The sequence below is a fragment of the Macrotis lagotis genome, chromosome 5 (assembly GCF_037893015.1).
Source record: "Macrotis lagotis isolate mMagLag1 chromosome 5, bilby.v1.9.chrom.fasta, whole genome shotgun sequence".
NCBI classification, from domain to species: Eukaryota; Metazoa; Chordata; class Mammalia; order Peramelemorphia; family Peramelidae; genus Macrotis; species Macrotis lagotis.
Genome location: NC_133662.1, coordinates 272,869,550 through 272,886,693, shown reverse-complemented (window position 1 = coordinate 272,886,693; position 17,144 = coordinate 272,869,550). Strand labels below are relative to the sequence as shown.

The 17,144-nt window shown below is 52.5% G+C and overlaps 1 protein-coding gene across 3 annotated transcripts in view; it reads left to right on the top strand.

Moving 5' to 3' along the window:
• The window catches only part of SLX9 (SLX9 ribosome biogenesis factor), a 48,561-nt gene extending 32,709 nt beyond the window's left edge, over positions 1–15,852 (top strand). Inside the window, exons 3-6 of one of the 3 annotated variants that reach the window (XM_074189943.1) lie at positions 3,730–3,798; positions 6,850–7,003; positions 11,998–12,066; positions 12,593–15,852. In XM_074189943.1, the coding sequence (XP_074046044.1) occupies positions 3,730–3,798; positions 6,850–7,003; positions 11,998–12,066; positions 12,593–12,716 (416 nt within the window). In that variant the 3' untranslated portion in view covers positions 12,717–15,852. The other 2 variants (XM_074189944.1, XM_074189945.1) reach the window with 2 other exon arrangements.
• The last annotated feature ends 1,292 nt before the right edge of the window (positions 15,853–17,144 follow it).

Below are 17,144 nucleotides of genomic sequence, written 5' to 3'. Positions count from 1 at the left end.
AGGAGGAAGCTATTCAGGGCCAGGAATCTCTAGGCTGCTCTGGCCAAGGAAGAGGCTTCTGGTGGCCTAAATAATCTTTTGTTGTCTAAAAAAATACTTGTGTAAAAGAAACCCTTAGAACTGCTGCTAAGGGTGTGCTTTAAAAAATCCTTTTCATTTGTGAAATAGGCCCGTTGTTATTGTGCTGGTACAGGCCCAGGATATATTCAGACCCAACCCAGGTAGTTAGCCCAGTGGTTAACTCTAGGGCTGACCTCAGGAAGGCCAGGTTCATATCTGGCCTTGGGCTCTAGCTAGCTAGCAGCATGACCTTGGGTAAATCACTTAGACACTGCCTCAGTTTCCTTCTCTGGGAAGTAGGTGTAGTAACCAAACCCCCAGGGTGGCTGTGAGGATTTTTTTTTAAGGTTTTTACAAGGCAAATGGAGTTAAATGGCTTGCCCAAGGCCACACAGCTAGGTGTCTGAGACCAGATTTGAACCCAGGTACTCCTGACTCCAGGGCCAGTGCTTTATCCACTGCACCACCTAGCTGTCCCAGCTGTGAGGATTGAAGGAGACAGTCACTATTGGTAAATGCTTGGCACACCTTACAGCATTGTATCAGTGCCAACTGTGGACATGAACCCAGACAGTATTTCGTGGCACAAGTGGGCTGAACCAGATTAAAATGCATTTGGGAAATGGTACAAAATAAACAATGGCTACAATAACTCGGCCTGGACCCCGAGGGGATCCTTCTGTACAGAAGCACCTCCCCCAGAGCAACTGTACCCCAGATATTCATAGTGAATTGGCAGTGAAGAAAAATGTCTCTCCCAGTGCAAAGCAGAGATGGTTCTTCAGGATTTGAACCCAGGGCTTCCTGAATCTTCCATTCTTCCCACGCCGCCTCTCAGACACTAGACTCCTGGGGTGGCTGACTCTGGCTGACTCATACTCCTCCCACAACTGGTGAGTCACTGATTCTGGAGCCCTGACTGTGGGAGGGAGTGACCTGGTCTCCTGTGGCGCTCCAAGCAGTGGATGCTGAGGTCGAAAAGGCCCCCCATTCAGCAGCCCTCCCTGTTGGGAAAGCTCGCAACATTGACTGTGCTTGCATCTCCAGACACCCAGGCTGAGCCCCCTGAGATGCCATGTATGTATATGCACATATGCCTGTGTGTATGGATGAGATTGACAGTGAGCAAGATTGGGAATATGGGAGTTTAGTGCTTAGGTGGTCTTGGAAAGCCATCTAGTTCATCCCTACCCCCGCCCCCTTTTTACAGATGAAGAAACTGAGACTCAGTGAGGGGAAGAAACTGATCTGATGACCCACTGGGAGTAAAAGACAGCTGGGACTCACCACCCCTGCCACTGCCACCGCTGCCATCTACCTAGATGGAACTCAGTGTGTGGGAGGACAAGGCTTGGTTGACCTAGCTGCCAGACTGTGGGAAGGTCTGGTCTGGTCCCCCTTACCCCCCCCCCCCCCCCACAGGGCCCCTGAATAGGCCTAGAAGACTGCCTGGGATCCCCGGGTTCCAATTGGCTGCTAGTGAGGTCATGGTTGTGACTAATGTCCATGAACTGGAGCCTGTTTCCCTGATTTTTATGTATGAGTTCTATGAGAGAGCATCACTAGGCAGGGCCATCAGCACATTTCTTATGGTTTAGGTTGCAGCTGCTGAGGCCATGATTCCCCAGCCTTCAACCCCACTCAGGGAGGTGGCATTTGAGCCTCCCAGGCAGGAGCCTCCCTCCCCCAGGAACCCAGGCCTGGGCTTGTTCAACCCCGAGGTCTGATTCCAAGGATGCTGGGCCTATGGCACTGCTCCTGGCCTGAGCGGCCTGGCTTCTGGTTGAGAAGGACAGGATTGTGTCCCTTTGCAACTCTGCTGTTGCTGTGTTTCCTCTCCCTCCCTCCTTCCTTCATTCTGTCCCCTGGCCATCCTCCCTTTGAAAGCAAACTTCTGCATCCTGGTATCTCTGCAGGTGCCAGGAGCAAGAACCAGGGCCCAGGTCCTGCTTCCCCAGACTTGCTTCCTGCCACCCTGGAAGAAGGAGACAGGAACAACCCTCCCCACCCCACCCTGGAAGCTAGGCTCAAGCTCCCCTGAAGCTGACAGTTAAAGAAAAAGATGTATGTCAGCCCACTAGAAACAAAATGAGGGCCCTTTGGTTGAAGAATGCCAGAATCATGGGGGCCCCAAGTTGTGATGGAATATCCTTGTGCCATGAAAAAGGGCAAATAGTGGAAATCCAGAGAGATGTGGGGAGACTTGCCTGGACTATGTGGGAATTGCAGCAGCCTTGAGTAAGTTACTGCCTCTCAGAGCCCACCCCCCCATGACTGAAGCAGGCCCAACCTGGAAAAGGGAGGTGGATCCAAGATGAACTGTGTAAGAAGAGACTGCAAACTTTTAAAGTGCTAATGAGATCTCGGTTTCTATTAACCTGTCTCTCACAGATAGCAGATATTTGTTATTGGTGGAAGGCTGAGTGAGTGGGCCACTCACCCCATTGAGGGACTGTCTTTAACATCATAATCCATGTTCTGGTGGCCAGATGGAGTAAGAAGACATTGAATCAAGCTGATGGAAAGGTCTGGGTGCCTAGTGAATGAGCCCAGGCTGGGGTCTGGTCAAGTAGAACTCCTGGGATGGGGGGGGGGTGTAGCAGGGGTCAGAACTGGGGCCCCTGGCAGTCTGAGTGGCCAGCAAGGTCATCAGGAGTTAGCAGCACGGGAGCCGGATTGCTGATGTTCAAACCTGTCTGGAGCGTTGGGTTCAGTTGTAGGTGAAGCCTCTTCTCGTCGCTGTTCAGATTGCCCCGCGGTCCTCTCTGGACCTGGCTGCTCTGGGGTCCATGCCTCTGCTTTTTGTCGGCTCTCAGCATTAGTTTTCACTTCTTAGACAGGAGTTACCATGAATGAGATAATGGGTTTTGGAGCAGACTCAAGCTCAAAATCAGTGGGCTGCCCAGGCAGCCCCATAACCAGGCCCAGTCAGCTCCCGGCCCCTGGAGGCTGATAGTCGGTTCTGAGCGTGTTTCTAGAAAGGGGGTGAAGCAACTGCAGTTCATGTACGGTGGGCATCTATTGGAGGGATGTTTTTGCTGAGGAGAAGACTTGGGGGTCATGAGGGCTCTTCTCAGGTAGATGAAGGGATTGGAGGTCATCTGCTTCTACCTCAAAGACCAAAGGGTCAGCCCTTAGATTCTGGGAGGAACCCAGAGATGGTTGGCCATCCCTTCCCACCCTGAGCAGCCTGGGGTGTGAAATGCTGTCATTTTGTTCTCATTACTATCTCTCGGGTTTCTGAGGCCTCAAGGAGAACAGACATTGTCTCATTGTGGTCAGCAAAGGACCATGAGGAGACCGGTGGCATCTCTGCTGTCCTCACAGGAAGGAGGGGCAGGTATCCTGACTAGAAGAGGGCCGTGCTCTTTGGCCCAGGTGCTGGCCCCGAGGGGTTGGTTCCAGTGGGTCAGGGATCCATGGCTAAAGAAACTCCTTGGAAGGATGGCCTGGGTGGCTGGGGGTATGGATCAGGGAAAGGATTCCCTTGGCCCAAGCAGAACATGTTCTGAGTATGTGACCTTGTCTCCTGAGAACAAAAGCACATTAAGGTGTGTTTTCTGGAGCTGGGTTGGGAGGCCTGGTGGGGGGTTTTGCAGGCCACACAACCCAGGGGACCCCAGCCACGCATGCTTTCCTCATGCCCATGGAGCTTTCGTTTTATTTCAGGTGCTGAAGCAAAGCCTGTTTTGTCCAAGAAAGAGAAGATGAAACTGCGGCGGGCCAGATGGCTACAGAGTAAGTCTAGAACGTCTACAGGGATGGCCGATGGGATGGTGTCTTGGGGGAGTGAGGCTCAGGACAACTCCTGGGGCCCCAAGGAACCCTTTCTAGAGAACAAAGCTCTGTGTGTGTGTGTGCGTGCATGCCTGTGCACATGGGTATGTGGGTGTGGTGGGACAACTTCCCTCTGCTGCCATTTGCCCCCTTCCCTGGCCTGTGGGGCAGAGAGACATTCCAAAGGGCCTAGATGACCTCTGTAGGCCTCCAGTGTGTTGAAGTGATGTAAGAAACTTGAGAGGGGGTACTTGCCTTCCCTCTCTCCTTCCTCCAGCCTCACCTCACCCTTTACCTGCAAGGCCCCCCTCCTGGTCCTCTAAGTATTCTCTCCCTCCTCCTCCTCATCTACCATTCTGTGAAATGTGTATTTGTGCCTATGGTGGCCTCAAGTTGGCAGAGTTGGCAGGAAGTGTGATGCCAGTCTCAGAGCATTGCCCAGGCCACACTCCTGCACTGACTCAGGCCTTTCAGGTCTGGGGCTCTGGGGTTTCCCTGAATCCTCTCCTGTCTGCAGGATGGGGCTTCTTGGACCCAGTGGCTTCTGGTCTGTGGTTCCAGGTGCCCCCAGCTGGAAGGAATCTTAGCTGGCCTGTTTAGACGAGGACCCTGAGGCCTAGTGGGCACAGGGCAAGGGCCATGATGGAACCTGGTCAGTGCTGGTCTCTTTCCAGATGTTGACAGCACAAGGGGAGGGGGGAGGGGGGTGCTGGAAGAGAGAGGCCTGAATCCTTTCAAAATTATGTAAAGGAGCAGGGAGTCATGCTCAGCCCAGGCTGGGCATCAGAAAATGCCACATCAAGGACCTGGCACATCATGCCCTGGGCAGGGATGCCAGAGGGCTGGAGTTAAGGGGCAGCCCAGGGCCAAGACCAGTGGTTGATTCACGAGCCTGGCCAAAGGTTAAAGTCAAGGAAGGAAGGCCCTGCAGGGCAGAGCCCTGAGGCAAGAAGGTCAGAGAGAGAGCCAGAAAAGGGTTGGGGATGGAGGGAGGGAAGAGGACAGGAGAAAAAGAGAGAGAAAAATCAAGAGGAGAGAGACAGAAGAAGGATGGAGGGAGGGAGGGAGGCAGTGGGGGGGGGAAGGAGAGAGACAGGAAGGATGGGGAGGGAGGGGGAGGGGAGGGGGAGAGTGACAGAGAAGGATGGGGTGAGAAAGACAGACACAAAGGAGGAGACTCTGACAGACAGCCTGGGTGGATTGGAGAATCAATGCGGGGCTGGTCTGGGTGGTGGGAGGTGCCTCAGTGCCCCCAGCCAGTCTTCACTTGGTGTCCCCCAGAGAAGACTGGAAAGTGAGTTTGAGGCACTCAGTTACTAAGGCAACCGAGCCATGTCCTAGAAGCTGTGATGTTTTGGCCCTTTTGGTCATCCGGCTCTCCAATGGTTCCTTGTCTTCTTGGGGGCACATGTTGACACCCCATTTTCTCGAGAATCCTTCCTCCCTCCATTCTTTTTTTTCTTTTTTTCTTTTGGTTTTTGCAAGGCAAGGGGGTTAAGTGACTTGCCCAAGGTCACACAGCTAGGTGATTATTAAGTGTCTGAGTCCGCATTTGAACTCAGGTCCTCCTGACTCCCAGGCCAGTGCTCTATCCACTGTGCAACCTAGCCGCCTCCCAGCACTGTTAACAGGGTCTGAGTTTCACATGTCTCAGGAGGGTCTCTTCCCCCAAAGTCCTGAAAGCCCCTCTACCCACCTGTCAGATTCTTTGGCACTGCTATTTCTTCCTGCCATCGAGGTATTCAAGCTTCCAGCTGGCATAGATGGGGCAGTGGGCACCTTTGGGAAGGAGACCAGGCTTCTGTGGGATCTTTGAGAAATGTGCTTTAAACAGGCCTGTGGACCTTGGACCTGCCCTCTGGGAGGCCTTGGACAAACTGGTCCGGTGTCCCCGGACTCAACCCTTTGATCAATCCCTGGGGGTTGGGACAGGACTGGGCCTATGGAAGGGTGAATCCTGCCCTTGAGGATTCTCCCAGTGGATATAACTCTGGGTATATTGGGGGGAGCTTGGGGCCCAGCATGCTGTCTTAGGACTGAGGAAGAGGTGGAGGAGGTGTGAGTGGGGATTGCAGGATGGGGAGAGGGGTAAGAATGCAGCAGGTACAGGGGAAGCTTAGGGTTGCCCCGAGGAAGGATGTACGTGGAGACCATCTCCTATGCCAGACCTGGCCTGAGCCCCTTGCCCTTTCTAACTTGGCCTCTAGTGGGCACCTCTGGACTTACCTTCCCAGCTCATTAGGAGATGGGAATCCTTGAGGGATGTGGAAGTGTCTTCTGGATGGCCAAGCCTTGATCTCAGAACCCGAAGCGGGGCTTCCTGGAGGACCAGAGCATCACTGGACAGAGCTCTGTTCTCTTGGTCTCTTCAGGCTTCTTTGGGGAGAGAGCTTAGAGTCCTCAGTGGTGGGCTGGCAGTCGAGGGCCTTATGATCTGCCCTTCTCCCTTGGGTAGTCCAGGTGCCAGCTGCTTCCTGGGCAACCCAGAGACTCGGGGTCTGCCCAGGCCATCTGCCCACAGGACTCAAAGCTCCCCTCCCTCACATGACTCACCTGCTAGTGTCCCAAGCTCTGAATTCTTTGGCCTCAGAATGCTTTGGCACTGGGGGCCCTTTCAAGAGGAAAATGAGGAAAAAGAAAGCTTTCCTTGCTGATTGCTGCAGTCTCATGATCAAGCCTATAATTAAAAAGTGCACATCTGTGATTAAGGGGAGAAAATAACCTCCAGAGCGTGCCTCCCTTCTCCCTCTTCCTTCCCTCCTCCCTTTTCATTCTTCCCTCCTCTCTCCCTCCTCCTAGGGTCTTAGGGCTCAGGGTACATGGCAAGAGCTTCAAGAGCTTCTCAAGGGTTCTTTTGGCAGCAGCTGGAACAGTTGGGAGAGGTATCGAGACCAGCCTCCCACTGACTTGGTCCATGTCTGAGGAATGGGCTTCAGATCTCTGATGGGGAGGGGGTGGGCACCCTGCTAGGCCCTGATTCATCCCCACCGCCTTTCTGTTCTTTCAATTCAGAAATAGATGCGATCAAGGCATCAGAAGAGACTCGCAAGGCAGAGGCAAAACGGAAGGCCACGGCCATCGTGGGAGACCTGCACCCACTCATGGAGGCCTTGCCTGAGCTTTCAGAGCTGGTAACGACCAGCCGACCCAGGAGGAAGCTCAAGAGGTGTGTGGTGGGGGGGAATGTGTGTGTATGGGTGTGGGTATGGGTGTGGGTGTGACCGCCTGGGCAGCTGTGGGGCCTGAGGCACTGGCTGGAACCTGGCTTTCCTGGCTGGGCTGCAGAGTGGGCAGGCTACCGGACTAAGGCCTCCCATTCTGACTGCCAGAATCACTTAACACCCCTTTCTGAGCCTTAATTTGCTCATCTGTGGAATGGGAGAGTTGGGCTCAGCCACTTTCAGATCATGCCCACAATAACACCCTGAGCATTTGAGGAGATGCACCTGACCTAGGGTGGGGGGGAGGCTAATACTTCTCCTTGTGAAAGTAGGTTGCTGTATCATCTGGGGGCACCATAGTACACAGAGTTCTGGAATTAAGTCAGGAAGACCTGAGTTCAAATCTAGCTGAAGACACTGAGTGACTGAGTGACCTTGGGAAAGTCACTTGACTGATGCCTGTCTCAGTTTTCTCATTTGTAGAATGGAGGCAATAAAAAATCAATCAAATAAATCCATAATGATTGTAAAGGGCCTTACAAACACTAAAGGGATCTGTGAGTGCAGGCTGCTGTTGTCATTATCCCCAGTTTGCAGATAGGGAAGCAGAGGCCCAGTTAGTCCATAAGCATTTAGTGATTAAACCTCCCATGAACCCCTCACTGTGCTAAGTGCTGAACATAGGAAGAAAGCCTGGGGAAATGAGAGATAGATCCTGGAGCTCAGAGGTGGACATAGCTGGGAGGCTAGAGACACAGGAAGGAGCAGGACATGTTGGGCTATAAGGTGACAGGAGACTAGAAAGGTAGAAGGGGGCAGATGGTCAATGAGAGGCTTTTGTATTTGATGCTGCAGGCAATGATATTTGTCCTTCATTCTCAGTAACAACCATGACATCGGCAGGTGGTGCTGTGATGAGCATGTCAATTGAGTTTGGGGGGGGGGGTCGTGCTAAGTCCCCAGCCTCACTTTCTTCTCCAGAGTCATCTGGGTCCAGTGGCCAAATATGGATCAGGACGACTAGAGATGGCCCTGGATGTGAGGCAGTCAGGGTTAAGTGACTTGCCCAAGGTCACGCAGGAAGTGTCAAGTGTCTGAGGCCAGATTTGCACTCCCATCCTCCTGACTCCAAGGCCAGTGATTTTATCCACTGCATCTCCTAACTTCCCCTGCTGGAAGCAATAGGGAACCACTGGAGCTTATTGAGTAAAGAGGTGATATGGTTGGACCTGTACTTGAAGCAAATCAGTTTGGCAGCTGAATGGAGGATGCACTAGAATGGGGATAGACTGGAGGCAGGTCTGCCCGGGGTAGGGGGAGGGGTCAGAGGAGAGAAGGGGGTGTATTGAAGGTACATTGACGAGAGATGCTGCAGAGGTGGCAGTTACATCAATGGGTGACAGATCCTTTCATCACGAGGTGGCAGATGACATCAATAAGAGATGCTGCGGAGATGATATAGAGAGGCTGCAAGAGGTGAACTTGACAGGCCTTGGTGTCCTATTGGCTCTGGGGAGATGTAAGAGAGTTAAGAGTCTAGATGACTCCTGGGTCATGAGGCTGGGGGCCTGGGAAGGATGGGAATGCCCCCAATAGGTTCAGGGAGAAAAAAAAAATGAATACCCATTGAAGTCTCTGCTTGTTATGTCAAGTGCTAGTTCTGGCACTGTTCTGGCCTGGCCCTTGAGAGTCCTAGATTGGTGGGCAGAGGAGAATGTCTTCCTGCTCTGCATTCATCTGGCATGTCTTTTCATTCACCAAACATTCATCAACAATTGACTTTGTAGACAATTTGGGGTACAAAGCTGGTGGTGGCACCATTACACCCCCACTATCAAGGCCAGCCTGCAGAGAATCTGGAAAATGACCCATGAGAGATCACTTTGCTGGTGGAGCATGTATGTTCTGGAAGTCCTGTCTCCCATTAAGATTGAGGTCATTTGCAGGAACATGGGCATCATTCAGTTTTGTTTCCCCACCATCTGCACCCCCCCCCACCAGTTCAACTGCAGTCTCCCATAGGCCTTGGGGACACATTATGATGGCCATCTACCATAGTGTCTACTGAAGGAAAATATCCTCAGGAGCTTTCTTGGCACCCCACAGACATTAGTGTGGATAAAATGTCTTTGGTTAAGGGTGTCCCTTTGAAAGAAGGGAAGGATTGACAAAGCTGAGGAGGGTACTCAACAGTGTGGTTGGTGCCTAGGGAGCAAAAGGGTTGAGCTTATCATTTAGGTAGGAAAGGAGAGACCTGGGGGCCTTTGGCAGGACCAACAAAAGGGTCCCCAATGTAGGATTGGCAGCTATGAGTATTGAGAATAAGAAGGAAGAGCACCTGCTGTTGGCTGCCATGAATCCTTGGTCTTCCAGTGTATGGAATGCCCTTTGCTAGAGTGATCACTACCCTTCCTTATCTCAGGCTGGAATTTTTGCCCTGCCTTTCCTTAATCCCCATAAAAAAGAAAGACCCTTGAACTCCTTACTCTGTGGCGCAGTAGGGTTGGTTTGTATGAGGGGGACATGTATGAAGTGTGTGAGTGGTCTGTGTGTATAGTGAGTGTTCATGGTATATGTTATGAGTATGGTTGGTGTTTTGTGTTGTGTGTAATGCACACATATGTGTGTCTTGTGTCCATTGTGCAAGTGTGTGTGGCATATATGGTGTGAGTGTGTGTGTGCCTGTGTGAGTCTGTGTCTGTATGCATCTGTGTCTGTATATGTTATCTGTGTGTGTGCGTGTGTTTGTGTGTGTGCGTGTGTGTGCGCGCCCCAGGGGGAAGCATTCTGTTCCAGGTCAGAAACACACTAGCATCTGGATCTCCTCTCCCCTGGGCCTTGGCTTCCTCCTCTGTACAATGAGAGAGTTGGGCTCAATGGCCTTCTTTAGCACCAGGGCCCACCCCGAATGTGCACAGGAAGCTTCTGGGCCGTATGTCCCCTCCCCTGCAGAGCAATGCCTTCGAGGCCATCTCTGGCCTGGGGAGATTTTCCTGGTCATTGTCAGTGTCTTGGGGCAAGCATATGAGGTGATGAGATGAACCATGATGCGCCTGTGTCTATTCCATATCCTTCTTGGAGAGGTTTCTGAGGAGCCATTAGATAAAAGAAGGTTCCTTGGCCCCTGCTTGGACCCTGGCTGCTCGGGCCCTGGACAGTGTCTCCAGTCGTTTTTGTGGCCATTGCCTTGGGGGTCAGACTCCCACTCTGGTGGCCTTCAGGAGCCAAGGACTTCCTGTGATCTTTTTGTTAAGGCTCCAGGGAACAGTAAGGGATTGTGAGAAGATCCCCCTACCTGTTTCTGGTAGCCCTTGGGGTCCCATGCACGTGGCCTCTTCTGTGGCCTCAGGGAGCAAGGGTGGACAGCTCCCGTGGGGCTGGCTCCAGGAAGAGGACATTGCACATGGTGGATGGAAACAGCTGCATGAAGAGAGGCAAGGATTCTAAAGCTCAGCCAGAGGACAGTCCCTGGGGCCTCACCTGATCCGACTTCCCGGGGGTGTCATGTTCACTTGTGAGGGCCATGTTTTGGAAGGACCTAAGTACTTGCATATTCAGGCTGAAGAAGCTTCCAGGGAACCCAGAGAGCAAGCGTCCAGAGGCAGGGAATTTGGTGTGCTGGGTCCTGACTCTTGGGTGAAGGAACTGTCCTGAGGGGGGGACAGGAGGGGTCTGGGTCGAGTAGAAGCTTCTGGCAGCTGGCCCTGCTTCATTTCCATCTGCTCCACAGTGCTCTGCACACAGTAGGCACTTCCTAGGGATTCACTTAGTGAGCCGCCAGGAGAGCTAAGACTTGGCATCTCCAAGTGGACCGGAAAAATCAAAAGTCAGCCCTTTGAGAAGAGAAGGTGTCAGCTTGGTGATGTCCAGCCCCTCGGCACTTGGCTGAGGATGCTGCTGGTCTTGTCCATCCCTGGTCCTCCCCGGGACCAGCTTGGGCTCTGGAGTTTCCACATTGCCCTAGGGAGGTCTCTCTTTGAGTTGTTGCTCCGAGAGAGAAGCTTCTTTGCCTGCCAGCTCTACGTCTGTGACTGGCTCAGTACCCAAGCCCCTGGTGCCATGTTTTTTGTTTCCTTTGACCCATTGGAATCAGGCCTGGCACACAGGGAGTCCTCAAGGCCATCCTTGAAATTCATTTAATTTTAGGAATCCAGTGAGGGGAATGAGGCTATTAGCTGAAAGATTTGAGAGAGAAGAGAACTGGAAAATATTGGTTTAGGTTTTTTTCCCACTTGAATTGGAAAGGCAGGTTGAATCATAATTTATTAAAATTATATGGCCTTGAGGCAGTGAACTCCCTGTTCCTGAGAGTTTCAAATAGAGGCTGCTTGGGAGGAGGCTAGACTCTCTGACCTCTCAGCCCTGAGTCCTGATCTGGCCGTGCCTTTCATCTGGGGAGTGAACTGTCCTGGGGCCAGTTAACAAGCATATGACTGAGGTGCCTCTGCTCTCCTGTTGGGGATTTCTATAAAGAGCCTGCTATGAGGAGTCAGGCCCTGTGTACAGTGTCTGAACAGAAGGAAGCACAGCCCCTGCCCTCCAGAGCTTCCACTTTAGTGGGGTACGGTGCAGAAGAAGGCTACCTCCTACTGACACCTCATACTCAATCTGGACCTGAAATGAGCACAAACCAGAGGCCTTGTGGACAGGCAGGCCCCAAGCAGACTGGGCCAGGGAAGGCCGAGGGACAGTTCCCTCCTGCTTCTTTCTCTTCCCTGAGGACAGCAAGAGCCACTTTGTGACCCCAGTGCCAGCCGAGTTGTCCCAGGTTGGCTTACACAGCCAGCACTTTGTAAATGACTGGCTGTGATTTGGTCTGTGTGGACCAACTCCCTGCCCTCGAAAACAAGGGGGATGCTGTAAAGTCCCCATGAGAGAGTGGAAGAAACTGAGCCTAGACTGGGAATGGGGGAGCCAACCCCCTGCTGGGTGGGGAGTAGGTATCCTTTCTTAGAGACCCCAAGTGCTCTGCTGACTGCTGCTCTCCTCCTTCCCACAGCGCCCCAAGGCAGAAGGCTGAGCCCACAGATTTCAACCGCATGACCATGGCCCAGAAGCGCAAACTTCTGTAAGTATGATCAGGACCCCTGCCCGGGGGGGGGGGGCTCCCCAGGGTGTAGCCCAGAATCCTGCCCTCCAATGGGGAATGACTAGAGAGACTGCCAGGCCTTGAGGATGCCTGGCCAAAGTGTATGTGAGGGTGCTCACATGCATGTGCGTGGGCACTGTGATCCACAGGCTAACCCAGGGGATCTCAGGGATGCCAGACGTGTGATGGATGCTCTCCAGCTTTCCTCCTGGTGAGCACTTATCTGTCACTCCTGTCAGGAGAGCTCTCTTTTGCTTCTGTTTTGCTGATGGACCGTGAGGTGGGCCACAGTGCACCCAGCCTGAAGTCTGGAGTTGGGAAGACCCCAGTTGGAATTTGCCCTCAGATGCTGTTCAAGTCACTTCATCTCTCTGAGTCTTAGTTTCCTCATATGTGAAACAGGGATTCCCAGGGTGGTGGTGAGGGAGGTCTACCGACGGTCAGAACTGTGACCTGGTGCTGGCCCAGAGGAGGCCTCCAGAGCCACCCGGTTTGCTTCTTTCAGAGATGCCGAGATGGCCCGATTTCAGGAGGTGGTCTCCAACCCTTCCTATCAAGCCAACCCTCTGAGAGCCATCGGCGAGTGTCTCTCCAAGAGGCTGAGACAAGAGGAGGATGGGAGGCTCTAGGTCTGGTGGCAGCAGAGGCTGGACTCCTGTGTCCCCAAGTGAAAGCAGTGTCTGCCTCCAGAATGGCTAGAGCTCCTCGTGCCCCGACCCTTCATTTGGGGGACCTAACCTCCTCCTACCTCACAGGGATGTTGTGAGGGACAACTAATAAATTGACCCCAGAGGGTTTCAGAAATGCCCCGTGCTCAGCTTGGGGACAGTGGTAGTAGTGGAGGAGCTAGGAGCTGGCGCCCAATTATGGGGCTCCCTGCTCTTGCCCATGCCCCAGGCTGGTGAGGCCTGCTTGGGGCACAGCACTGGGTTCCCTGGGGTGGAGGTGGGAATGTATGGCCCCTGCTCCTGAGTATGTGGAGGAGTCCTCATGGGGGCTTTACACCATCCCTCCCGTTTTCCAGGGGAGGGAGGTGGGTCCAGAGAGACCAAATCATGGCCAGTTACTTTAGTGCTGACCATATTAGGTGACCCAGGACGCCTTGGCTGGTGCTGGGGTCACGGAGAAAGAACAGCTGGTCTCCTTGGCTGCTGACTTAGAGTGGGGAGGGCAAAGGGCAAACAAGAGGAAGAGGTGAAATGTTTAGTGCCCACCTGCCTTTGAGGCTCCTGGCTGGGGCCCCAATGGCTCTGAGTCTCACTGTTCTGATCTTGAAAATGGGAGGGGTCTGCCCCACCTAGGGCTCTCAGGTGGACGTGTGATGAGAGTGAGGATGATGAAGATGATGAAGATTTATGCAATGCCACCTGTGGACCAGGCTGTCTCCTGAGCACTGTAGAAGGGTTGCATCATTCGAATCCCCAAATCCTGGGAAGTAGATGCTCCTTCTCCATTTATCCTCTGTTCTCCTAGGACAAGGTTCATGCTGCCCAGAGGGAGCATCAGCAGAAGCTGGAGCTGTCCCCAAAGCAGCAGGGTTGGGGGTTAGTGTTGGCTTGTTTCCTCCAAACAGACCAGAGGAGAGCAGTCCTGGCAGTGGGGCATCATTCAGGGCTCAGTTCAGACGGAATCCTGTGCCCAGCTGGTCTGCACAATGATGCTCCTTGGCATGACCCCATCCTGCTGCTTCTGCCAGAAGGAAGGATCTAGGGAGGGGGAGGGGCATTTGCCCTTCTTTTGTTTGTTTTTTTAATCTAATTATTTTTAAGGAATGAAAACTCGCCTTCCTTCCCACCCCCATTCAAAAAGGAGAAAACAGACCTTCGTAATAAAATCTCAGATTCCCACCATTGCAACAGGTCGTCCGTCTCTGTCTGCCCCGAGTCCACCCCTCTCTGCCAGGAGGGGGGGCAGTGCCTGTCCTCGGGAGGCTTCTCCTGCTTCTGCCTTATCCCATAGAGGCTCCTCTGAAAGACCCCCTCCACCATTCTCAGAGCAGTCGCCTGACTGTTTACCAGCTGGGGAGGACCAAGGTCACCTGTGCCACCGATGGGGAGGATTGCTTTGGCCATTTCATTTGTGTGGTGGTTTTGTTCCTGGGAATGCTTTGCGGTTTTATGTCATCCAGGGTGCCAACTGGAGTCCGAGCCCCCGCGTCCCTTGTCCATATGAAAGGGATGATGCGGCTCCGTCTTTGGGGGGCCTCATTGATGATGCCCCCCAGAGCTCACCTTGATAGATAGTAGCAGATGCTGCTCAAGCCCATCTTCGCCAGGCTTGCCAGACCCCGCATCTGGACCCAGGGGCTGCGATCTCTCCCATGCTCGCCTGCTTCGGTGGCATCTCTGCTTGTTGGCCGCTGCCGAATGGCTTTGAGTGGTCTTGGTGGACAGTGGTTGGACCTCGAGGGGCTGACCCCCTTTCCTGCATTCTAAAGTTTTCAACAAGCTTTCCGTGGCCTATAACCATGGCTAACACTTAGATATCTCCCCCCCCCCCCGAGCCTCACAAAAACTGGGGGGGGGGGTCAGCACAGTTATCCCAGGTTACAGATGAGCAGACTGAGGCAGGCAATAGTAAAGGACTGGCCCAGGACCCTGCCAGTAACTGCCAGGCTGGGTTTGAAATTACTAGCTTCTGCCAAAGATCCAGCCCTTTTTTTGCAGCAGCTACCTCCCATCCATCCAACTCAAGAAGCATTCATTAAGCCCCCTTTTGTTACCAAACCCTGGAGATAAAAAGAAAGTGCCTGCCTCCTACACTCATAAGTTAATGGATAGGGGCCAGGGGGAGATCGGAGTCAGTCTGCTGGGACTAGAGATGCAGAGGAACTGATTTCCTCTTGCAGAATAAGGGATTTTGAGAGCAACTAGGTGGTGCAGTGGATAGAGCCCTGGCCTTGGAGTCAGGAGGATAGGAGTTCCAATGCCACCTCAGACTTTTGACTCTTACTAGCTGTGTGACCTTGGCCAAGTCACTTAACCCCGATTACCTCATATCTAGGACCATCTTCAGTCATCCGATTTTCATATCTGTCCACTGGGCCCAGATGACTTTGGAGGAGTACATCTCTTCCTCAATCCAGTTCACATGCTTGTCATGGTATCACCTCCCTGATGTCTTGGTCTTCTTCCAGAATGAAGGACAAACATTATTATTAATGAATTTTGTGAGATGCCGAGGTCCAGGAGAGCCGCAGGATGGGAAATGATGAGCACAATTTCCTCCTTAAACTAGGGAGGGTCTGGGAAGAGCTTCCTGGTGTCCATCCTCCCCCCCACCCCCGCTCCCTGGCTGTGTTGCCAACCAGCCATCCTTGGGGAGTGCTCAGTGCTCTCTGAAGCTTTTCCAGCCCAAGCCTTTCTTTCCCAAAGCTCTGCTGTGGTGTGGCAAATGTGTGAGCTTAGGCATGGTGCTGGCCTTTCCTTGGGTGCAGATTGCTGCCTCTATTTTCTCATCCACATTTCCTCAATTTTCCCTCAGATTCTCCATAACCTAAAAATGACCCCTTGTCCTTCTTTCCCCTCTGTTAGGCAGGCAACCTTGCATCAGTATTGGAGCTGAGGAAGATACAGTTTTGGAGGAGAGAATGTCAGTGATTTCCTTAGCCAGTGTCTCCACTGGGGCTTGGAGGATTTGGGAGGTGGCTCATGTGAAGATTGGGGGGGGCACTTCAGCCACCGTACCCCAGCATTTCCCCCAAAGTGTGGCCACATCTCCGAAACCTCTAATGAAGGAGCTTTTGATTGCTCTCTTGAAGAAAAAGTAGGCAGGGTGGGGTGGTGGGTAGAGATAGACTTGGGATGTCCTGGTTGTTGCAGCTAGAATGCCCAGTGACTCCTGGAGCAGTTCCACGGTTGGGTAGGGTGGGCATGGGGGCAGGGCTCAGACCCTTCACAGGAAGTGCCTTGGGGACAGGGGAGGGACCCTTCACCCCTTGGATCAGACCTTCCTTAAGCAGGGAGACTGAGGAACTTTCAGAACCATGTTTCTATTTGTTTAAGACATAAGGCATGAGATTGCAAAGGAAACCAATTAGGGTGAAGTACTGTTGTCAGTGTGAGAACAAACCAACCAAAAAAACAAGGTCATAGGTCCTTGAGATCTTGTGATCAAGGCCTGTATGTGGACTTTTTTTCACTCTGCCCCTCTGTCTGTCTCTGTCTCTCTCCCTCCTCTCTTCTCTCTCTGTTTCTCTGTTTCTCTCTGTCTCTGCCTCTCTCTCTTTGTATCCGTCCCTCTCAGATCTCTTTCTGTCCCTTTCTTATTTCTGTCTCTCTGTCCCTCTTGTCTCTCTGTCTCTGTCTCTGTCTCTCTCTCTCTCTCTCTCTCTCTCTGTCCCTCTGGTTGAGCCACTTCCTTTCCCATTCAGACATTTCCTGAACCAGATCCCTTACACTACTTCTTTCACGTAGCATTGGAAGCATATGCTGCTCATGCCCACTCTCTTTGTCTCTTTCTTGCTCTCTTTGTCACCTACAGCTTCATCACATGAAACATGGTGGGAACCATCCTGGCTGCCTTTCTCTGGTCACCCTACAGCATCAGTCAACAAACATTTATTCTACTCCCTCTTCCCTTGGCCTGCCTTTGGGTAAAGGGGTTGAGCTGCCTGATGCCTAAAGAGGACTGCACAGGGGACCAACGGGCAGTTGGTAATTCACCTGAATTCAGTCAGTGATGAGCAAACTCCCACCAAGTTTTACTTCCTTCCCTCCCCTCCCTTCCCTTGCCTTTCTATCCTAGTAGTCCTGAACTCCCAGTTGTCAACAGTCAAACCCTGTTCTCCAACTTCTGAGGCAAAAAACGTGACCATTTTTATCACTTTATTTGCACAGTTTCAAAATGGCTACTCTCATTCACAGCTCCACCAACAGGGTACCAGTGTGCTTATCAATGACTTGCCACCTTTGCTATTTGCAGGAGAAATGAGGATTGTTTTGATTTGCATTTCTCTTGCTAGTGTTGTGGAGCATCCTTTTATATGCTTGTTAATCCTCTGCAATTCTTTTGATATTTATATACATATATCTATGTTTGTGTGTGTGTGTTTCTGC